Source organism: Triticum aestivum, chromosome 7D, assembly GCF_018294505.1.
Source record: "Triticum aestivum cultivar Chinese Spring chromosome 7D, IWGSC CS RefSeq v2.1, whole genome shotgun sequence".
NCBI lineage: Eukaryota > Viridiplantae > Streptophyta > Magnoliopsida > Poales > Poaceae > Triticum > Triticum aestivum.
The window spans coordinates 46670472-46695092 of NC_057814.1; the positions used below are offsets into that span (position 1 = coordinate 46670472).

At 46.0% G+C, this 24621-nt stretch overlaps 1 protein-coding gene across 1 annotated transcript; it reads left to right on the forward strand.

The window, feature by feature from the left end:
* The first annotated feature begins 490 nt into the window (after positions 1 to 490).
* LOC123169747 (3-ketoacyl-CoA synthase 12) lies at positions 491 to 2140 on the forward strand. The gene has a single exon (XM_044587609.1). The coding sequence runs from the start codon at positions 491 to 493 to the stop codon at positions 1883 to 1885; it is 1395 nt and encodes a 464-aa protein (XP_044443544.1). The 3' UTR covers positions 1886 to 2140.
* Positions 2141 to 24621: the final 22481 nt, after the last annotated feature.

Genomic DNA, 24621 nt, shown 5'->3' on the forward strand with positions numbered 1-24621 from the left:
TATGTGTAGTAATGATGTTACGGGAGTTGTACTCAATGCTTACAGCTATTGTATTGTGTTTGTATTATTGTTATGGTAAAATGTGTTGCTTGTTATACTAAATTTTGCTGCGGCTAATCTAAGACACATCTAATGTAATGTGTATGATCACATACGTTAGTTGCTATTGTTATGTAATGTCTGGTTTGCATGGATCGCTAACTAAAAAGATCCTAACTAATCGCCACGGCTGGTTACAGCGTCGGCCATCCCACGATGCCCACCTACGTGACTTCCTGCCCCGGCGGCCTTGCGCACGATTCGGACGGCACGCGCATGCAATGCTGGCGCGCCGGTTCAGGGTGCCACATGCCAGCGGATGGATAGGATTTCAGGATCAGCTGAGCCTGGGCTCAGAAGCGAATATCCCACTGTACACATTCTATGTTGAGGGCTAGGTACGTCTATATAAATCTTGCTCTCTATTTCGCGGAGCGTCGACGCGGACACGATGGAGCCGCTTCTTATGCTTAGCGTAGCGATTCTCCTTGCGCATGCGGTGACTTCCCTGCTGCGCACGGTTATGGCCCGCCGGCGGCACTCGCGGTGCTACCTGCTGGACTACGTGTGCCATAGGCCGTGTGACGACCGCAAGGTGAGCACGGATACCGTTGGCAGGGTGGTCACGCGCAACAAGCGCCTCGGCGTCCCAGAGTACCGGTTCCTCCTCCGCGTCATCGTCCGCTCCGGCATCGGCGAGGAGAGCTACTGCCCGCGCAGCATCCTGGAGGGCCGCGAAGAGTCGCCCACCCACCAGGACGCGCTGGACGAGATGGACGCCTTCTTCGACGAAGCAATCGCCGAGCTCTTCGCCAGGAGCGGCGTCGCGCCACGCGACGTCGACGTGCTGGTCGTCAACGTCTCCTTGCTGGCCCCCGCGCCGTCGCTCGCCTCCAGGATCGTGCGCCGCTTCGGCATGCGCGAGGACGTCGCCGAGTACAACCTCTCCGGCATGGGGTGCGGCGCCAGCTTGATCTCGCTGGACCTCGCACGCAGAGCGCTGCGCACGCGGCCGGCGTCGTTAGCTCTCGTGGTCTCGTCCGAGTCCATCGCTCCCAGCTGGTACGCCGGCACGGACAGGTCCATGATGATGGGCAACTGCCTCTTCCGCAGCGGAGGCTCCGCCGTGCTGCTCACCAACAACCCGTCGCTCCGCGGGCGCGCCAAGATGGCGCTCCGCCATCTCGTGCGCACAAACATCGCCGCCGACGACGAGGCGCACACGTGCGCGCTGCAGCGCGAGGACGGCGACGGACACGTGGGGATCAGCCTCAGCAAGGATTTGCCCAAGGCCGCTGTCCGGGCCATGACCCTTAATCTACGGCGCCTCGTCCCACGCGTCCTCCCCTTGTCCGAGTTGCTGCGGTTCGCTGCCCACTACGTATCCAGCAAGCTTCTATCCCACTGTCCCATGCAGGTGAAGGCAGACGGACGACTTCCCAAGATCAACTTTAAGACCGGCGTGGAGCACTACTGCCTCCACCCCGGCGGCGCCGCCGTCGTGGAGGCTGTGAAGGAGAGCCTCGGTCTCGACGCCGACGACGTGGAGCCTGCGCTGATGACACTGCGCCGGTGGGGGAACACGTCCGCCAGCAGCCTCTGGTACGTGCTGTCTTACATGGAGGCCAAGGGGAGGCTGAAGAAAGGGGACCGGGCGCTCATGCTCACCTTCGGCTCCGGATTCAAGTGCAACAGTTGCCTGTGGGAGGTGACCGGCGACATGGCTGACAAGGGCGCGTGGGCAGACTGCATCGACGACTACCCACCGCCACCGGAGAGCGCCACTACCAACCCGTACATGGACAAGTACAGCTGGGTTAACCAAGTCGACTCAACGGTGTTATAGCTATATATCTGCTGCTGTTAACCTTGTTGCGTTCAGGTTGTTGCGTTAGCCTTGTTGCGTTCAGGTTATTGCGTTAGCTCAAATATCGTGAGGGGGGTGTCTGTGTGCATCATCATTTGCAGGTCGCGTGTGTTTGTGTTGTATAGCATGATTCGTACGTACTCTCGGTCCTTCATCAGCCCCAGGTATGCTGGGACTGAGGATATATACCTAGTACTGTACATTTGTGTTGTATACCTTCATCAGCTCCACATGTTGGGTTCGTGAGTAATAACATGGAACTATATAGTATATGGGCCTGTTTCATTAGCATGGTTTTAAGTTTAACTAGGAATAGAAAAAACCCCATAAATAATGTGTCGTTCCATCTTCCATACTAGAGCTATTGTTTTGTTTGAAACTTTCACGTGGGGGAAAGGCTTCCAGACTGGAATATGCATTTCAAAGGGATCCGAAAAACGGATGAGAGTTTTACAGTCTCGAATAATCATCAATGGGAAAGGTGAGTCCTTCCGCCACAGACCGGCGTTATCCCTGAGCCGAAGGTAAACGATGCATCTATAAGCTTAGATCGTCTAGAATTTTATTTTCTGATAACACTAGTGTTTAGGTCAAGGACATGAAAACCTTTTGCGTTGCACGCGGCTCAAGTTTTGTATAAAATGATCAGAATGATGAAGGTGGTGACTGAGGCTGGTAGTTCTGCTGGAGTTTGTTCATGTCCAAATATCATCGAGTGCATGGGTTAGAGGATTGGCTCAAGCCAATCGAATGCCAAACCGTAGCCGCGTGTGGCCAGGAGAAGAACATGCATATGGTTCCTGTCTTCCACTGCAACATTGCATCGAAGGCAAGCTTGATCGCCGATTATTGTCTTCTGGTGTAGTTTATGTCACGTGTTTGGTCGATCAAGAGTTAGCAGCCACCCGAATATCTTGAACTCGAGAAATTATTTTGGCTGGCTACTAACCGGAGCTAAACTTCCTGCCATTGGCGTGAAAGTGTGATGATGATAAACTCTGATTGATCGTGTTCATGACCTAGATGAGGACAACGATGGAAATAATGCGAGCAGCTGATCTAGAAATGCCGGTTCCGATGGGGAGGATACACCCCTCGTCAAGATCTAAAGTTTTCACGCGTCCACCTATCAAGTCTTTACGCAAGAAAGTGAAAATTATTGCGGCATCCTGTATCTTCTTTATATAAATAAATAGATAATTAGCTACCGCTAACTAATATATTTCTCTTAACATGCGAGCTTGTTACCTCAGGAAACAACATAAATGGGAAACGGGCCACCTCAGCAAGAACCATGGACAGAAAAAGACCCACCTCAACATTAAACATTCATGAGATTTTCTATTCGTTTATGCTATTTATATTTAATAAATAGATTACAACTGTACAATAAACAAGCTCAATAGATAAAATGTATTTTTGGAATTATTTTTGATTTTCTTCTTGACCGGGTGCAGATGAGCCTGGGATCAGAAATGGATATTCGATCTGTACCATTTATTTGCATACTGTTAACTCAAATATTCATGATTCGTACACAATAAAGCTTCAAATATATTACAACTGATCCCTACAGTATATGCACCATTTATTTGCATACTGTTAACTCTAACATTCATGTTTCGTACACAATAAAACTTTATTGAAATATATTACAACTGATCCCTGCAGTATATGTACCATTTATTTGCATACTATTAACTCTAATATTCATGTTTCGTACACAATAAAACTTTATTCAAATATATTACAACTGATCCCTGCAGAAACGTGCAGGGTGCCATTAATAATAAAAGAGCCCAACTCATTGCACCAACTAAAATCTAGGATGAAGCTACCAACTTAAACCTTCAAACCAGGACACAACATGTGCTGCACATTTTCGGGTGGTTCAAAGCATTTAATTAGAGTTATCCGTGAGAAAATTAACGTGCGGCATGCCAATCAAAAAATGTTGGTTAGTGTTCTTTGTCTTGCTACAAAATTAATCTACACAATACAAGTTGCGCTTGACATGGTTTTATTTTGTTGGGTCAACTTCAGTCCGTTAATCGAAGACAATGTACATACGAGTTTCATTGGAATTTACTCCAAACTTCAAAAATAAGAAATTCCCAGTAAGCTTACTGTGTGTTGCTCTTTTCAATTTTGATACTCCAATGAATAATAAGAAATTTCCCAAACTCTTATATTGGTTGTGAATTTTCTATGGTATCTTCGCATGATAGTGATTTTTGTATGCGGCAAACTTGCAAGGCGCAACTGATAAGGAAGCAAAAGGCGCATCTTTTGCCATCAGGATGAGTGGACCAAACATCTGTTTCCTGAGTGTAATAAGTTCACACGAGCTGTATGGTCGATCATTTGGAACGCATAAAGTTTGTATTCACGTAATAGTGTGCATATCCATTTCGGAAAAAAAGTAGTGTGCATAATATTTTTGGCACACCGTTTTGGGGTATCTATGAAGAACTTTCTCCCATATCCGAGTCAGTTCCGCAGCTATATGTTGGGCTCTAAGAATGATGTGTTTTTTGACGAAAAAAAATATATTCGTCTTCACTGTAGTTTGTATGTACGCTAATGTACACAGTGGCTTCATACATGTCCATGGTCATCGGGCGGAGCAGGGTGCTGTCTATGGCAGTGTGTACTAGTTTGGAACAAGTAGCCAACACAATTTTACTCTGCGTGGATGACGATTTTGTTGACGTATAATGTGCTGCCTACTCTCTTCCATCAGATCGGTTTTTTGGTTGCATTGGCTAGAGCATGCACTTCTACATGGTATCGGAGCCAAGAGGTCTTGAGTTCAAGACCCGGCTGACGCAATTAAATTTCACTTTCATCAAATCGGTCTTTTGGTTGCACTGGTTAGAGCATGCACTTCTACAGATTTATTCCACACATTTCCCTCAAAAAAATTATTGCACACATCAGTCATCTTATATCTTAGACAACCTTCTTCTTTCTTCTTTTTCCGCGTCAAATGAGTCGATTTTATTTTTATTAGTTGCTGATTGGTTTGGGTTGTGTGCATCATGTCATTGGTAGAAGCCATGTATGTAGGAATGAGCCAATAAAATCCCCTTATTGAATAACATGAGATTGTCCTATGTGAAGAATAACTGCCCATCTTCTTGTCTGCATCAACTCCAACCAGGCAGCTCGATGCACCTTTTTTGATTTTGAATTGTTTGGTTGTGTGCAAACACTATTAGGCTTGCATGGCATGGTGCTTAAAGTAGCTCTCGGGCTGGCTACGAGAGAACGCTTAGATCGACCTTTTATTCACAGCCAGCCCGTGCGATGGTTTGCATATTTTATGTTCCACTCACCACCCTAATCACCTTCGCATGATCCCTTGTAATCTACACAGTAATGCTTCGATTCGAATAAGCTCTACACGAAAAGATGCACATCAACATTGTGGTTCCATTCAGATGATTGGTTCCTAACTTCATGGTTTATATATCTTGAAATTCATGCTAATGTTTGCACATCCTTCAGATGAATTTCGGTAAATATTCGAACCAGGTCCACCGTTTCCTTTGACACTATCACATCTTGTTGTTTCACATGACTTTTGTGTTGCGTGTTTTCTGTTTCGACGGTCGTAGATGACTAGATCTACATCTCCTATAATACAACATAAACGTGTTCATGTGTGCATGTTATGAAAATTAATAAATTTAGAAAAAAATCTTCGCACCTGGTTGACCGTTTGAGATTCCCTTTAACACTAGCTTCATCTCATAGTCTCACATTACTCTTCTGTTGTACATATTTTGTTTCGACGGTCATAGACAGGTAGATTTATGTCTCCCTACTGAAAAAATATGACACACCTATGCATCAGACAGATGAAAAACGATTTCAACCTAGTTGGTTTCGTGACCGTTGGATGAGCACCTGTGGGCTGACACATCTTCTTCCTTCAGCACCCCATTTTCGCATAAGGTAAGTTCACTACATGGATAAGAGGTGAGATTAATCGTTTGTGCGTACGAAACCAAACAATAACATGTTGCATGTGAGGAGAAAATGCTTGTAACCAAACAATTATGTGTGTGTTTCTTCTAAGTTGAGGAGGATGCATTGTACCAAACTATCTGCACAACATAATTTTTACCATTTATTCACTTAGCAAGGCCCAACTCAGTCAGACTCATCGGAGACGTGATAATGTTACATGCTACCGACCAGGCCATTAGTTTCAAGCAAGACTCGCGTTTTTTTGGTGAATCACCATTGATTTTAAAATTATTGGATTTCTCGGAGAGCTGTGTTTTCGGAGGAGAGGGGGGGGGGGGGGGGGGGGGGGGGAGGGGGAAGAAAATAAAATACCTATAAGTGACTGGGGCATCATCCCTTCACGAGGTTGAGATAAAAAGACCGTTTTGTTTAGAGGTTGGGTAGTTCGGTGGATAGCATCTTGATATTAATATATTATCATTTCCCGGAAGAAACATGTACTCTCTTTTTCCGGTGAAGAGTATACATTCGGCTTTAAAATTTGTCCACAAAAGAGTGTACTTCTATCTTCACAGTGCATTTTAAAGTAGAACAAAATGTTTCTTTCTTATCACACGGTAATCAAGACCAATAACATTCTACACATAGTCTCCTTAATTTCTGAATGTACTTAGCTTATTGGGGGTTGAGTAATTAAAGTGGAGAGAGATGGTGGCTTGCACCTTTCCAATACATTTTTACTCCACTCCATAATTTATCCAAAAATTTCTGTGTGTGCACTTTTCACCCGACGTGGGGAGTACATATTATGCAAAGTCTGAAAGTTAAACTACTTTCTTCGATCTATATTAATTATCATTTATTTACTTTAATGTTGTATTAAAGTTGTACTAAGTGATCGACAATTAATATTGATCAGATGGAGTATTTAATTTGCTGTTGCACAACCAAATTGATGCTTTGGTAAGATAATCGAAGCTCCCATATTATTTTTGTTGGCTTGGGATCAATTTATGATCGTGTGTGCACTGCCCTTTAATTACAGCCCACGGCTTAAAAGCTAGCTAGGGACTTAGCTTTGAGCCTAGACTCGTACCAATTAGTAAAACTTATGTCCGTTATTATTAATATAATGGACATTTTACCGTTTTATAGGCGTTTGGCTATAGCTGAGTCCACGTTTGTGTGCTGTCGCGCCAGCGTTCCCTCTCGGCCACCAACAATGTCTCTATAGCCTGGTTGTTCATTGGACTCTAGCTGCATTGGTTATCAAGCAAGATGGTGCCCCCGGCCCCTGCTGGCGCCATTCCATCCGATGCTTGTTCGCGTCTATTTGGGCGTGTTTAGTGGCCGTTGTAAACAGTTCTGCATCGCATATACTTCTTAACTCAGTTTGGTTGAGCAAAAACAGGCCTTAATATACCGTTTGCAAGTTGTTTGGTTGCCTGCATCTAGTGTCCCTGCATTAGGTAATACACAAGTGCACTTTGTTTCGTTGCCTGCATTGGCCCAAGCGGCACATGAACACGGCGTTTGGTTGCATACGGCGTACATGTTGTGCTTACCTTGTATCCTAGTTGGTGAGCTTACCCACAATGATCACACCTAGCACACCAACGCCACAACACAGCAATGGCGATGAACTGGGCGAAGATGATTAAGTTCTTCAGCTTCAGCCCAAATTGACGATCCACCTTGACACCTCCAACCTTGCCACTGTCAACACTACTGCCTCTATGCTTTCACACCCAGTCGAAGTAAGCTTGTTCTACTGCTTGCCTAGTCTTGAACCCTCTATGGTTGTTGTTGCTATACGATGTCACTTGTGCACTGGCTTCTTCCCATGAACTATAAACCCCTGGAGCCTTACCGATGAACACGGCATACCACTTGCCCTAGCAATGCACAAGAGCAAGAGTTGAAGCAGCAAATCAATGGAGCACACAAGTAGCAAGCAAAGTAGCACACAAACAACAATTGAGCAGAAGAGAAGAAGTAAAGCACGCATGATCATACGGCATAGCAAGTTCAACCCAGCACTACCTTGGTTTTAACCTACCACCACATCCAAAAGAGGGTGTCGTCCTACCACCGCAAGTTCACCATCAGCGTGAGGGGTTAGTATATACCACCTCACCAAAATATACATACCATCAAATTGTTTTTCAGCCCTAGTTGCACAAAATGTACATCGTCGTCGTCATCGTCGTCGTCGTCGCCACCGCCATCGCTGTTGGGGATCATGCATGCTCACAGGCATCACTACTCTAGTAGTACTGCTTGCCCAGCCAGCTCCTGAGCCGCAGCACCCTGTGAGCGTCTGCCATGGCAACGAACCCAACATCCTGGGCCTTGTTGTCAAGCAGGTGGTATGCCCTAGAGGCAATAATAAAGTTATTATTTATTTCCTTATATCATGATAAATGTTTATTATTCATGCTAGAATTGTATTAACCGGAAACATAATACATGCGTGAATACATAGACAAACAGAGTGTCACTAGTATGCCTCTACTTGACTAGCTCGTTGATCAAAGATGGTTAAGTTTCCTAGCCATTGACATGGGTTGTCATTTGATTAACCGGATCACATCATTAGGAGAATGATGTGATTGACTTGACCCATTCCGTTAGCTTAGCACTCGATCGTTTAGTATGTTGCTATTGCTTTCTTCATGACTTATACATGTTCCTATGACTATGAGATTATGCAACTCCCGTTTACCGGAGGAACACTTTGTGTGCTACCAAATGTCACAACGTAACTGGGTGATTATAAAGGTGCTCTACAGGTGTCTCCAAAGGTACTTGTTGGGTTGGCGTATTTCAAGATCAGGATTTGTCACATCGATTGTCGGAGAGGTATCTCTGGGCCCTCTCGGTAATGCACATCACTTAAGCCTTGCAAGCATTGCAACTAATGAGTTTGTTGCGGGATGATGTATTACGGAACGAGTAAAGAGACTAGCCGGTAACGAGATTGAACTAGGTATTGAGATACCGACGATCGAATCTCGGGCAAGTAACATACCGATGACAAAGGGAACAACGTATGTAGTTATGCGGTCTGACCGATAAAGATCTTCGTAGAATATGTGGGAGCCAATATGAGCATCCAGGTTCCGCTATTGGTTATTGACCGGGGACATGTCTCGGTCATGTCTACATAGTTCTCGAACCCGTAGGGTCCGCACGCTTAACGTTTCGATGACAGTTATATTATGAGTTTATATGTTTTGATGTACCGAAGGTTGTTCGGAGTCCCGGATGTGATCACGGACATGACGAGGAGTCTCGAAATGGTCGAGACATGAAGATTGATATATTGGAAGCCTATGTTTGGATATCGGAAGTGTTCCAGGTGAAATCAGGATTTTACCGGAGTACCGGGAGGTTACCGGAACCCCCCGGCAAAATAATGGGCCTTAGTGGGCCTAGGTGGAAGAGAGGAGAGGCGGCTAGGGCTGGGCCGCGCGCCCCTCCCCCTAGTCCGAATAGGACAAGGAGAAGGGGGCGGAGCCCCCCCCCTTCCTTCTTCTCCCTCTCCTCTTTCCCCCCCTCCCAAGTCCTAATCCAACGAGAAAAAGGGGGGGGGGAGTCCTACTCCCGGTGGGAGTAGGACTCCTCCTGGCGCGCCCCAAGGCTGGCCGCACCCCCCCCTTTGATCGTTTATATGCGGGGGCAGGGGGCACCCCAAAGACACAACAATTGATCGTTTGATCTTTTAGCCGTGTGCGGTGCCCCCCTCCACCATAGTCCACCTCGATAATACTATGGCGGTGCTTAGGCGAAGCCCTGCGTCGGTAGAACATCATCATCGTCACCACGCCGTCGTGCTGACGAAACTCTCCCTCAACACTCGGCTGGATCGGAGTTCGAGGGACGTCATCGGGCTGAACGTGTGCTGAACTCGGAGGTGCCGTGCGTTCGGTACTTGATCGGTCGGATCGTGAAGACGTACGACTACATCAACCGCGTTGTGCTAACGCTTCCGCTTTCGGTCTACGAGGGTACGTGGACAACACTCACCCCTCTCGTTGCTATGCATCACCATGATCTTGTGTGTGCGTAGGAATTTTTTTGAAATTACTACGTTCCCCAACAGTGGCATCCGAGCCAGGTTTTATGCGTAGATGTCATATGCACGAGTAGAACACAAGTGAGTTGTGGGCGATATAAGTCATACTGCTTACCAGCATGTCATACTTTGGTTCGGAGGTATTGTTGGATGAAGCGGCCCGGACCGACATTACGCGTACGCTTACGCGAGACTGGTTCTTCCGACGTGCTTTGCGCAGAGGTGGCTGGCGGGTGTCAGTTTCTCCAACTTTAGTTGAACCGAGTGTGGCTACGCCCGGTCCTTGCGAAGGTTAAAACAGCACCAACTTGACAAACTATCGTTGTGGTTTTGATGCGTAGGTAAGAACGGTTCTTGCTCAGCCCGTAACAGCCACGTAAAACTTGCAACAACAAAGTAGAGGACGTCTAACTTGTTTTTGCAGGGCATGTTGTGATGTGATATGGTCAAGGCATGATGCTATATTTTATTGTATGAGATGATCATGTTTTTGTAACCAAGTTATCGGCAACTGGCAGGAGCCATATGGTTGTCGCTTTATTGTATGCAATGCAATCGCCATGTAATTGCTTTACTTTATCACTAAGCGGTAGCGATAGTCGTAGAAGCAATAGTTGGCGAGACGACAACGATGCTACGATGGAGATCAAGGTGTCGCGCCGGTGACGATGGGGATCATGACGGTGCTTTGGAGATGGAAATCACAAGCACAAGATGATGATGGCCATATCATATCACTTATATTGATTGGATTGCTTTGATTGATGGTAGCATTATAAGATGATCTATCACTAAATTTCAAGATAAAAGTGTTCTCCCTGAGTATGCACCGTTGCCAAAGTTCGTCGTGCCCAGACACCACGTGATGATCGGGTGTGATAAGCTCTACGTCCATCTACAACGGGTGTAAGCCAGTTTTGCACACGCAGAATACTCAGGTTAAACTTGACGTATGGCCTCGGAACACGGAGACCGAAAGGTCGAGCGTTAATCATATAATAGATATGATCAACATAGTGATGTTCACCATTGAGAACTACTCCATTTCACGTGATGATCGGTTATGGTTTAGTTGATTTGGATCACGTGATCACTTAGATGATTAGAGGGATGTCTATCTAAGTGGGAGTTCTTAAGTAATATGATTAATTGAACTTAAATATATCATGAACTTAGTCCTGATAGTATTTTGCAAATTATGTTGTAGATCAATAGCTCGCGTTGTTGCTTCCCTGTTTTTATTTTTTTGATATGTTCCTAGAGAAAAATTATGTTGAAAGATGTTAGTAGCAAAGATGCGGATTGGATCCGTGATCTGAGGATTATCCTCATTGCTGCACAGAAGAATTATGTCCTTGATGCACCACTAGGTGACAGACCTATTGCGGGAGCAAATGCAGACGTTATGAACGTTTGGCTAGCTCAATATGATGACTACTTGATAGTTTAGTGCACCGTGCTTAACGGCTTAGAATCGGGACTTCAAAGACGTTTTGAACGTCATGGACCATATGAGATGTTCCAGGAGTTGAAGTTAATATTTCAAGCAAATACCCGAGTTGAGAGATATGAAGTCTCCAACAAGTTCTATAGCTAAAAGATGGAGGAGAATATCTCAAGCAGTAAGCTTGTGCTCAGATTGTCTAGGTACTACAATCATTTGAATCAAGTGGGAGTTAATCTTGCAGATAAGATAGTGATTGCAGAATTCTCTAGTCACCATCACCAAGTTCGTAGAACTTCGTGATGAACTATAATATGCAAGGGATAACGGAAACAATTCCCAAGCTCTTCGTGATGCTGAAATCGACGAAGTTAGAAATCAAGAAAAACATCAAGTGTTGATGGTTGACGAGACCACTAGTTTCAAGAAAACGTCAAAGGGATAGAAGGGGAACTTCAAGAAGAACGGCAAGCAAGTTGCTGCTCAAGTGAAGAAGCCCAAGTCTGGTCCTAAGCCTAAGACTAAGTGCTTTTACTGCAAAGGGACTGGTCACTGGAAGCGGAACTGCCCCAAGTATTTGGCGGATAAGAAGGATGGCAAAGTGAACAAAGGTATATTTGATATACATATTATTGATGTGTATTTTACTAGTGTTCGTAGCAACCCCTCGGTATTTGATACTGGTTCAGTTACTAAGAGTAGTAATTCGAAACAGGAGTTGCGGAATGAACAGAGACTAGTTAAGGGTGAAGTGACGATGTGTGTTGAAAGTGGTTCCAAGATTGATATGATCATCATCGCAAGCTCCCTACACTTTCGGGATTAGTGTTGAACTTAAATAAGTGTTATTTGCTGTTTGCGTTGAGCATGAATATGATTTGATCATGTTTATTGCAATACGGTTATTCATTTAAGTTAGAGAATAATTGTTGTTCTATTTACATGAATAAAACCTTCTATGGTCATACACCCAATGAAAATGGTTTGTTGGATCTCGATCGTAGTGATACACATAATCATAATATTGAAGCCAAAAGATGCAAAGTTAATAATGATAGTGCAACTTATTTGTGGCACTGCCGTTTAGGTCATATTGGTGTAAAGCGCATGAAGAAACTCCATGCTGATGGGATTTTGGAATCACTTGATGCTTGCGAACCATGCCTCTTGGGCAAGATGACTAGAACGCCGTTCTCCGGAACAATGGAGCAAGCAACAGATTTGTAGGAAATCATACATACTGATGTATGTGGTCCGATGAATATTGAGGCTCGTAGCGGGTATCATTATTTTCTGACCTTCACAGATGATTTGAGCAGATATGAGTATATCTACTTGATGAAACACAAGTCTGAAACATTTGAAAAGTTCAAAGAATTTCAGAGTGAAGTGGAGAATCGTCGTAACAAGAAAATTAAAGTTTCCACGTTCTGATCACGGAGACGAATATTTGAGTTACGAGTTTGGTCTTCAATTAAAACAATGTGGAATATTTTCACAAACTCATGCCGCTATTGGTTATTGACCGGAGACGTGTCTCGGTCATGTCTACATAGTTCTCGAACCCGTAGGGTCCGCACGCTTAACGTTTCGATGACAGTTATATTATGAGTTTATATGTTTTGATGTACCGAAGGTTGTTCGGAGTCCCGGATGTGATCACGGACATGATGAGGAGTCTCGAAATGGTCGAGACATGAAGATTGATATATTGGAAGCCTATGTTTGGATATCGGAAGTGTTCCGGGTGAAATCGGGATTTTACCGGAGTACCGGGAGGTTACCGGAACCCCACGGCAACATAATGGGCCTTAGTGGGCCTAGGTGGAAGAGAGGAGAGGCGGCTAGGGCTGGGCCGCGCACCCCTCCCCCCTAGTCCGAATAGGACAAGGAGAAGGGGGCGGCGCCCCCGCTTCCTTCTTCTCCCTCTCCTCTTTCCCCCCTCCCAAGTCCTAATCCAACTAGAAAAAGGGGGGGTCCTACTTCCGGTGGGAGTAGGACTCCTCCTGGCGCGCCCCAAGGCTGGCCGCACCTCCCCCCTTTGATCCTTTATATACGGGGGCAGGGGGCACCCCAAAGACACAACAATTGATCGTTTGATCTTTTAGCCGTGTGCGGTGCCCCCCTCCACCATAGTCCACCTCGATAATACTATGGCGGTGCTTAGGCGAAGCCCTGCGTCGGTAGAACATCATCATCGTCACCACGCCGTTGTGCTGACGAAACTCTCCCTCAACACTCGGCTGGATCGGAGTTCGAGGGACGTCATCGGACTGAACGTGTGTTGAACTCGGAGGTGTCGTGCGTTCGGTACTTGATCGGTCGGATCGTGAAGACGTACGACTACATCAACCGCGTTGTGCTAACGCTTCCGCTTTCGGTCTACGAGGGTACGTGGACAACACTCTCCCCTCTCGTTGCTATGCATCACCATGATCTTGCGTGTGCGTAGGAATTTTTTTGAAATTACTACGTTCCCCAACAATCGTCATCGTCGTCGTCGTTGCCACCGCCATCGCTGTTGGGGATCATGCACGCTCACAGGCATCACTACTCTAGTAGTAGTGCTTGCCCAGCCAGCTCCTGAGCCACAACACCCTGTGAGCGTCTGCCATGGCAACGAACCCAACATCCTGGGCCTTGTTGTCAAGCAGGTGGCTGAGAGCTGCCATGAGAGCCTCGTCGCTGAAGCCACCTTGGGTCATGACGGCGTCATACAGGTCAGGGTGGACGTCGAGGGGCTTGCACTTCCTGATGGCTGTTGCCACCTCCTTCATCGCCTCAGTGATGCTGCAAAGGACATTGATCTCCTCCTCCATCAGGCCTCCTCTCTTCCTCTTCCTATCATGCACGGGGTCAAATGGCTTGTCGAAGGGCTTCATGAAGGGCTTGTCAGGGCCATCAAGGACCTCGATGTCCGGGGTCCCAGGGAAGTCTGGCATGGGAGTACCAAGAGGCTCCCCCGAGCCCATGGCATGCTTCCCAGTTGCCAGCCCGAAGGAGAAGATGTGCTGCATCTGGTTGTAGTTCTGTATGAGTGTGTTGAGGAACTCAGCGTCCCTTGGATGGTCCTAAGAATGAAACACAAGTGTTGTTAGTTGCGATTAGGAATAGACAATGGTGGACAGTATGAGAAGGAAGAGGGCTATGAGCTAACCGCGACATGGCCGGCGTAGTGCTCCGCTTCCAGAACTATGGAGCAAGTGTTATCATCCCATGAGGCGCTGCTAAGGTCTCTCAGCTTGGACACTTGGATCCATCGACCTCTCCACTTCCTCAGGTGGTTGTACACCTGGGTGGCAGACACCTCCTGCCCACAGAACTCGAACACCTGCTTCGCAACGGTGTTCAACAGTTGGCTCAACGAGCACTACTGGCACATAGAGAGAATCAGACGCGAACACCTCTGAATCGGGTGCCATCTCGGACATAGGTTGCGGACAAACGATGGAGCAAACTGGCTGACGGACAGGACAATGGCCTGACTAAGATCTTGCGTCTGCGTGGTCATGTCCTACAATCATAGCACGCATTGACAATAAGGATAGCACACAACATACCGGACAATCCATGAAAGCAGGAGCATACATGTACATGGTTCATCACTATCATAGCAAGCACATGCTTCATCACTATCATACTAAGCACATATGGTTCATCGCTATCGTACTAAGCATACCGGACAATCGATGAGCACGAACATACATCTACAACAAACAGCATGCTACAAATGGACCATCAATAGCTACAAATCACAGATCTAAGCACGAATCAACACAAGCACAAGGTTCAACTTCAAACTCTAGTACTAATCTAGCCTACCACATGCTTGAAGATCTAGCCCTACCACTAATTGCAACTGCAGCATAGCAATCAACCATATCAGCTCACAAATCAGACCACTAATCAACCATGCATCTAGATCAAACCCTAGCTGCAGCTCAGATCTAGCTAGAAGGAGCAGAGAGAAAAGGGGATTGAACTCATAGAGGCCATGGCTGCAGCTCGAGGACGAGAGGGGACGGTCGTGGAAGATCAACGCTGGCCGGTGAAGGAGCGCCGACGCCGTAGACCACCGACCAATGAAGATGCGCCGCTTACCTGCTCGTCGGTGCCGATGCGCGTTGGCGGGAAAGCTCGAACGAAGGGAGAATGGTGGCGGGAGTTGGGGCGGTGAGGGAGGGGGCTAAATAGGGGTGGACTCGGCGGGAGGTGAGCCAAAATCCGCCCGCTGATTTTTCGGCGACGCGGGCGAGCTCGCACCATCTCCCTGCTTGCACGAGGAGAGAAGCACGTCGCCCTCCCCTGCCTCGCCTGAGACAGGCTCACGAGCTACTGCCGATTCTGACGTTTTCTTGGGCCTGGCCTGGACGTACTTTAAGTTTCGTGCGATGCGGGCCGCACAGTAAACGCAGGCAACCAAACAGGCCAAGTTCTTACCGCGCGGGCCAGGCTGGGCCATATGCAGGCAACCAAACATGTCCGTTGTCTCTTAATGCTTTGCGTCCTCAGACTTGGCATCCGAAAGAGACCGGAGATGAGCTCTACTGGATGAGAATAATTTTACTGTCCTTGTTTCTCCCATCAAGGAACACAAAATGGTTATACTACTTCACCTGGCTAGCTACATAGGCCTTATTAACGGAAGCAAGACTAAATAAATACAGGGACGGGTTTACTGTTAGCGGTAAACCATCACAAAAAACATAACTCAGGCGCTTCCTGCACGGGCCACCCGCGATTGATGTAAGTATATTTGACTTTTTGTCTTTTCCATTCTTTCTGCTTCTATGGTTTCCTTTTCCCTTTTTTTGTTAGTTTTTTCATGGATTTTCTTGGTTCATTCCATCTGGTACCTTTTTTAACATGTCTATTTGTCTCAATGCTTGGCGTCTTCGACTTGGCATCCGAAAGAGACAGAAGATGAGTTCTACTGGATGAGAATGAGTTTATTGTCCTTGTTTCTTCAGTAATAGAAAGCAAAATGGTTACTACTACTTCATCTGGCTACTTACATAGGCCCTAGTAGTAGAAGCAAGTCAAATAAATGCGGGGACGGGTTTACAGCGCAAAACCCATAACTCGGGTGCTTCCCGCACCAGCCAGCATCCATATTGGCAGGTCTTTTTTTATTTTTTATCTTTATTCTTTGTATTTTGGTTCTTCTTTATTTGGTTTCTTTTATCGATTTTGTAGGTGTTTTACACAGTATTTTTTGGTTCATTTCGTCTGGTGATTTTTTGCATATCTATTTGTCTCTTAATGCTTGGCGTCTTCGGCTTGGCATCCTGTAGAGACAAGAGATGAGCTCTACTAGGTGAGAATGACTTTATTGTCCCTGTTTCTATCGTAAAGGAACACAAAATTGTTAGTACTACTTCATCTGGCTACTTATATAGACCCCAGTAGTAGAGGCATGACTAAATAAATATAGCGAGAGGTTTACAGTTAGCGTTAAACCATCGCAAAACCTATAACTCGCACGCTTCCCGCACCGACCACTGTCGATTGCCGTAGGTCTTTTTGACTTTTTGTCTTTTTTTATTCTTTTTGTTTTAGTTCTTGTTTCTCCTGTTTCCTTTTCCGATTTTTTGTTAGTTTTTTCATGGTTTTTCTTGTTTCATTCCATCTTGTACTTTTTTCGACTGTCAATTTGTCTCTTAATGCTTGGCATCTTCGACTTGGCATCCGGAAGAGATAGGAGATGAGCTCTACAGGATGCGAATGAGTTTATTGTCGTTGTTTTTTTGGTAAAGGAACACAAAATGGTTACTACTTCATCTGGCTAGTTACATACGCCCTAGTAGTAGAAGCAGGCCTACAAAAAAATGCAGGGATGGGTTTACAGTTCGTGGTAAACCAGCGCAAAACCCATAAACCCAGGCGCTTCCCGCACCGGCCAGCAACCATTGGTAGGTTTTTTTTTTTGGTATTTTGGTTCTTGTTTCTTTGGTGTATTTTACCCTTTTTTTCTTAGGTTTTTACTTTTTTGGGGTTCATTTCACCTGGTTCGTTTTTGCGTCTCTATTTATCTCTTAATACATGTCGTCCTAGACTTGGCATCTGGAAGAGACAAGAGATGAGCTCTACTTGATGAGAATGAGTTTATTGTCCTTGTTTCTTCCGTAAAGGAACACAAAATAGTTACTCCCTCCGTCACAGTTTAGAAGGCACAGTTAAATTTGCGTGCGTTTCCACAATAGACAAGGTTTAGGGCACATTGCATTTATTTCTAGTAGCTAATTAGTACTCCGATATACTGTTTCTATATGCATGCGTAGTGTGAATGCTATTTTTTAGCCCATCTCACAACCAATAGATAACCACCTAGGTCCCAGAGAATTTCCAAGCGCGCCTTCTAAACCGTGACGGAGGGAGTACCACTTCATCTAGCTAGTTACATAGGCCCTAATAGTGGAAGCAAGACTAAGGGGGTGTTTGGTTCCATGGACTTTTTTGTGTTGGGACTAGAAAAAGTCCCTAGCAAACCAAACATGGTGGGACTTTTTTAGGACTTTTTGCTAAAAGTCCTTAGAAGCACCTCCTTGAAAGTCTTTTTCAAAAAGTCCCAGGGACTAGAAAAAGTCATAGGACTAGAGAACCAAACACCACCTAAATAAATGTAGGGACGGGTCTACACTTAATGGTAAGCCATCGCAAAGGCCTAGACTAGCCACACTGGGAACTAATTTACACTAGTAACATGTCCATATTACTATTTTATGTTACTACCTCTACAATGGGGATTAACATATGTGGGGTGACATGCAACACTTCATTTATTAGGCTATAGACTCATCTTGCCTTGATATGTGTGGTGTTACTCATACTACTAGTATTAACTACTCCCTCCGTTCCAAAATAGATGACTCAGGGGGTGTTTGGTTCCAAGGGACTAGACTTTTTTGGTGGGCCAGGGACTAAAGGAAAAAGACCCTCCAGTAGAGTCTTTTTCTAGTCCCTGTAGAAAAAGTCCCTCCTGTTTGGTTACATAGGGACTAAAAGGGACTTTTTCTAGTCTAGTCCCTGTAACCAAACACCCCCTCAACTTTGTACTAACTTTAGTACAAAGTTGGGTCATCTATTTTGGAACGGAGGGAGTAGCTATGTTACCACATGCCTCTCATTCTTCATTTATTCCTTGCCACATCATCTATTTTATCTAGATATATGTGATGTTACTACCTATATTACTCCCACTGTGGATAGTTATCTCAGGCGCTTCCCGCACCGGCCACCGTTCATTGGCGTAGGTTTTTGTATTTACTTTTTTTGTATTTTTTTATTATTTGTGTTTCGGTTCTTGTTTCTTCAGTTTCTTTTTTATTTATTTTAGGTTTTGGTTCCTTTGCGTTTTTGGTTGTTTTTCTCGGCTTTATTTTGCTTTCCTTTTTATCTTTTTTATATTTCTCTACTTCTATAAAAGACTCAATCGATGATGATGGTTTGTCCGTCATCCGTCATTTCTGACCACTAGATCTGCATCTAACGATTGTGATGTAAGTTGTGGCATTTTTGCAACAATATTTCAATTCTCTGCTCCAATTTAAAAAAACCCTTAGTATCTTAAAATCAACCACATTCCTCCCTTACCTCATCAAAACAGCCCAAAAATATATTTTGAGTGAATATATATTATTCTACTTTGGATCCGTTGCAACGCACGGGCACATTGCTAGTAAGTACAACAAATATAACTTATTTGATATGGCATAGTTTGTTTTTCTAAATCCCACCTTCACGTTTTTTACCTACCAGTACCCAAATGATTACCATTGAGGAGGCTATGAACGATGACCAAATGTAACGCGACCACAACATTCCATGCGACCGAGGCCTCGCGCCGCCATTGTGCACCGGGGCTACGGTGGCTGCGTCGTGGCGGGGCAGGCATGCAGTGGTGACGGGCGCCAGCAGTCTGGTTTTGTTGGGCGCCCTTGGCGGCTTGCCTGGATCCGGATCTGGCGTTGTTCGGGTCGGCAGCTGCTGGCGGCGGTGGGCTAGAGGTTGCGGCCCTGCGTCCTGGTGGCCTTCGCTGCAGGTGGAGGGACTGTGTTGCGGGTGCGCACCCGAAGTTTGTATCCAGCGGGGCTTTGGCAGGGTGCTGCGGGTGCGGTGCGGGGATGCTGATCGAGGTTGTCCGCGGCTTTGGCAGGCCTCGTTTGTTGCTCGCGAATCCGGTGGGCGGAGGGCTCGGATGTGGCAGGAATCTTCCCTTTCCTCGGTTCGGTTTGGTCGTTGCTTGGCGGAGGCATCGGTCGACGGGCCAGTTTCTATGGCCTCAGCGCGGTTGTTGGTTGTGGTGGCGGGGTGCGGGTGGTGGTGGTTCATCTCTTCTTCCCGGTTCAGCCCGACGGCACGGGGTGCTCATGCGGCGGAGACGGCCTTGACTGGGAGCTCGTGCTCGAGCAAACCTTTTTTTGTCCCGTGGCGGGTCGGAGCTATGTTCTGGGTAGATGATGTTGGGCTTGGTCTTGATGGTGCCCACGGGCATCGTGGTCCCTCTCCTCGCGGGTATGGTGGATGTGAGTTGGTGGTCAGGAAATCGCTCTGTCGGGCAGATCGGAGTCGGAGACCACGACATGGCTTTGTGCTAGCATGTTCGGCGGCGACCGTCGGTAGTCACGGAGTTGTGTCACGCCCGGTCCATCAGGACTGGCTGGAGTCGCAGGGTGTTGACGCCCCAACTATGGAGGTGTTGATCTAGACTTTGTGGCTGATGCCAGGCTAGGAGTGAAAGGGGACACCTTTTACTCCTACCGTGGTGGGTGCTCCGTGATGTGGACTGATGGTGATGGCTTGGACATGGATGTCGGGGTGGCGCCGCGGGTGGCAGTTCGCATGGTTTGCTCAAAAATGCTAGCCATGCAAAGATTTACAGGCTCTTTCCATCTAACAACCAATCACAAACCTCTTCCCCCCCCCCCCCCCGATTTTCAGGGGGGTGGGCCGTCCCGCTTACCTGTTGGCCAATGAAGACTAACCCAACCTGTAAAAGCCTGTAAACTGTTTGTACGTGTAGCATTGCCGTGGTTTGCTCTCCGGTGGGCAACCTCACGGCGGTGCTGACTATCCATCTTGGTTGTGTGGGAGACAAGACAGGTTGAGACAGATGGCTCGGGCATCTTCTCTCACTAGTAGAAAAGGGGGCTTTTGTCCCGGTTGGTAAGGGCCTTTAGTCCCGGTTTTTGAACCGGGACTAAAGGGTCGTTACTAATGCCTCCCCCCTTTAGTCCCGGTTCTTACACGAACCGGGACTAAAGGCCGTCCACGTGGACGCAGATTGGAGCTCCACCTTTAGTCCCGGTTGGTGTTACCAACCGGGACTATAGGAAATTTTATGATTTTTTTTGAATTTTTTTTTGCGATTTTTTTTTATTTTTTTATTTTCAAATTTCTGAAATATTTTAACCTCTAATCTCTAATCACCACCCCTCATCACTGCTCAATTTATCCTCTAATCTCTAATCACCCCTCATCATTCCAAATCATCTAACTTCCCGGACGGTCACCCATCCTCTCACTACTCCAGCCTGAGCATGCTTAACTTCCGGGTTCTATTCTCCCTCGTTTCCAAGTCTGCACATGTTGTTTTCCTGACAATAGTAAGATGTTAATCCTATTAACCCTCAGGAATTTAGCTTGAGCATGAAGTGACACATTTCACTGTTTGAGTTTGAAACTATTGTTTTAAAAAACAATAATTATTGGGAGTACCTAGAACTCATCTAGATGAGACGTAATTTGGTCTCATTCACCTGGAAAACAAGAACGGATACAACCCAGCATACACGCATTTTATAGCATCACATCCAGTGGCTATAAAAGATGAATGAGATCAAATTAAATCTCATCTAAATGAGTTGTAGCAAAACTGATAATTATTTAGTAACACTAATATTTCTGGAATAATTAGTTTGACCATTGTTTGACCACAGTTTGACCATAGTTTGACCAGATTTGACCACAGTTTGACCAGATTTGACCAAAATTCTAAAAAACTGAAATAATTATTTAGTAACACTAATATTCTAGAATAATTAGTTTGACCATTGTTTGACCACAGTTTGACCATAATTTCAAATTGTTTGAATTTTTTGCCTCTCCAGATCTTAAAAGCCCCGTATCTTTTTTTCTGTATAGGTTTTGAGGATTTTGAAAATGTTTAACGGGGTTCCTACGGTTGAATTCGGATGTAACTTTTCGAGTAGATGATTTTTCATATAAAAAACTTTTTCATCCGAGTTCGTATGCAAAAGTTATGCCCATTTTAAGAAATTCCAGAGAGATTTTGCAAATAAAGTCGAAATTCATATTTGTTAATTTTCCCAACAACTAGACCACATATCACATGGGAAACTTATTTTATTTTATTTTTTTGACACTTCCATCATTTTCTTTTTTTTTAAACTGAAAAGGCGGTCCAAGGGGGGGTAGAGTTTGAAAATGGGACCTTTAGTACCGGTTCGTGCCATGAACCGGTACTAATGCCTCAAAGCCCATTAGTACCGGTTGGTGGCACCAACCGGGACTAAAGGTTAGACCTTTAGTCCCGGTTGCAACCGGGACTAAAGGTTAGACCTTTAGTCCCGGTTGGTGCCACCAACCGGGACTAATGGGCATCGCACCCTTTAGTCCCGGTTCGTGGCATCAACCGGGACTAAAGGGCCCAGGTGAACCGGGACTAATGCCTTAGCCGCACGAACCGGGATAAATGCTCACATTAGTCCCGGTTCGTGACTGAACCGGGACTAATGTGAAAACTGCCCTGTGACCAAAGCCCTGTTTTCTACTAGTGTCTGCCTTCGCAAGGGCGTCGCTCCGGTCCGGATCTGGGGACGTGTCCGCTAGTCCTGGAGACCTCATTGTGGCATGGTTGAGCTGCCAAGTGAAAGCTCTGCGCTTCTGTGCCGACGATGCCGACGCTTGTTGGTGCCGCTATCTTCTTGAAAATGTTGTTATGGTTCTTCTCGTCGTGTCAGGCCTCCGGGTGAAGACCTTTGTTCGTGGCGGACTCGGTAGCTGTGACGTTCTGCGGCGCGCTCCCTTCTGAGAGCGTTGTCGTGGAGCTTAGGTGTGTCGTGGCCTAGTGTGGGGTTGTGTTCAGTTCTTTCTGTATTCTTCTTCGGTTGCATAGTGTTCTGTGTATGCCGGTTACCAGGCCGTGCCTCTTTCCAGGTTAGACTTTGGCCAGTTTTTTTGCTAGTTCTAGGCATTTTCCTAGTTCTGCCTGCACGCACGGGCCAGTACCTACCCTGGTCGCCTTCGTCAGGGCGTACGTTGTCGCCGAGAGATCATCATGCAGGCTGTTCCGCCACCGGCTGCAGGGACCCAGTGCGTGGGAGATCGCCCGCCGGCCCCGCCGCTACCTCGTTGCCTTACTTGGCACCCGTTCGGCCCCCGTCGTTGTCGCCCGAATCAAGGTGAAACGCCGCCGCCGTCGCCATAGCCGATTTGTCGGATTGCTTCGGAACTTTTCATTTTCTGTCGGCCACCACATCTCATCTTGCTTGCACACCGCTGCAGGTCATTCGCATGCGTCGCCGCCCGCCGGTTTGGTCTAAACGACACCGGCCGGTGCACCACCACTACACCGCAAGTGTTCAACGAATTGCCTAGGTGAGTTTTTTTCGTTTCTTTTTTAACCGAGCCATTTGGATTGAACCTAGCCGTTGAATTGTAGATGAAGATGTTGAGGGAGATGGTCTTGGTGGACTCGTCATCTGAAGAGGAAGAAGACGACGATGACTTTGAAACCGTTTTAGGCATAGTTTTGAATGATGATGTTCGGCGGCCTAGGAGAGGATCACAGTTTGGCCGCATACACATTAACCGTGAGAGAGCGGAGGGCCATGCCAAGATCATGAGAGACTGCATTAATCCAAAGTCAACCTATCCAGAGAAGTACTTTCGTCAACGCTTTTGGATGCACACAAGTCTTTTTTCTAAGCATTACAAAACCCGTTGAGAGGTATGATGACTGGTTCAAGCTCCGAAGAAATGCATGTGGAGAGATAAGTGCAAGCCCTCTGATGAAGTGCATTGCGGCTATTTGAGTCTTGGCATATGGGTGTTTGGCCGATGCAGTTGATGACTATGTTCATATTTGTGAAGACACGGTCTTGGAGGTTGTTGGAAGGTTCACTAAAGCAGTGATCGCTCTCTTTGGCCCGGAGTATTTGAGAGCACGAACCGAGGAAGACACCTAAAGGCTGATGACTGAGAGTGAAGCAAGAGAATGGTCAGGGATGCTTGGATCACTTAGTGGGCATGGAAAATTTGTCCTACAGGGTGGAAGGGTCAGTACAAAGGCCACTGCAATGATCCAACGATCATTCTTGAAGCAGTTGCATCGAAGGATCTTTGGATATGGCATTCATTCTTTGGTTTGCCTGACTCTCACAATGACTTGAATGTGATTTCAAAATCACCACTGCTTTCTAGGCTTATTACATGAGATGCTCCTATTTGCAACTACTCGATGAACGACATGAGTACTTGATGGGTTACAACCTTGCAGATGGCATCTATCCACCATGGGCCACCTTGGTCAAAACAATTCCATGTTCAAAAGGTAACAAAAACATTCATTTTTGCCCAATGTCAATAAGCTGTGGTGAGAGCCTTCGCTGTGCTTCAGAAGCGTTTTGCAATTGTTCGTGGCCCTGCCGATTACTGGAGCTCCAAGGTTCTATGGCAGATCATGACTTGTTGCATCATATTGCATAACATGATCATTGAAGACGAGAGGGATATGCCTGAGAACTTTCGGTATATCACCAATGGAATTTCGGTTGAGCTAGAGTATGATATGAACAGGATCCTATCATTCCTTGAAGAGCATTCCAAGATGGAGAACTGACAAGTTCATACTCAGCTCCAACAAAATCTTATTGAGCATCACTGGCAACGTCTTAGCAAGTCCTAGTTGTTTTATCACATGTTATTTGCTACATTTGGACCATTCAACGCGTGTTTAAATTTGAATAATTCGATTTGTAAAATTGCAAAGTTTAGACAAAACAAAAATTTACTTTGTTATATATAGGACATCGGCTAGGTCCGGCTAAAACTTAGTGGTGTAAATATACTTCACTAAGGGTTTACTTCGCCGGATCCTCTCTGTTTATTGGAGACCAATTAGAAATACCCTAACTAACCCTATCGTTATTGTATGGCACAGATAGCTTAAATAATCCGCCTATCATAGTCAACACC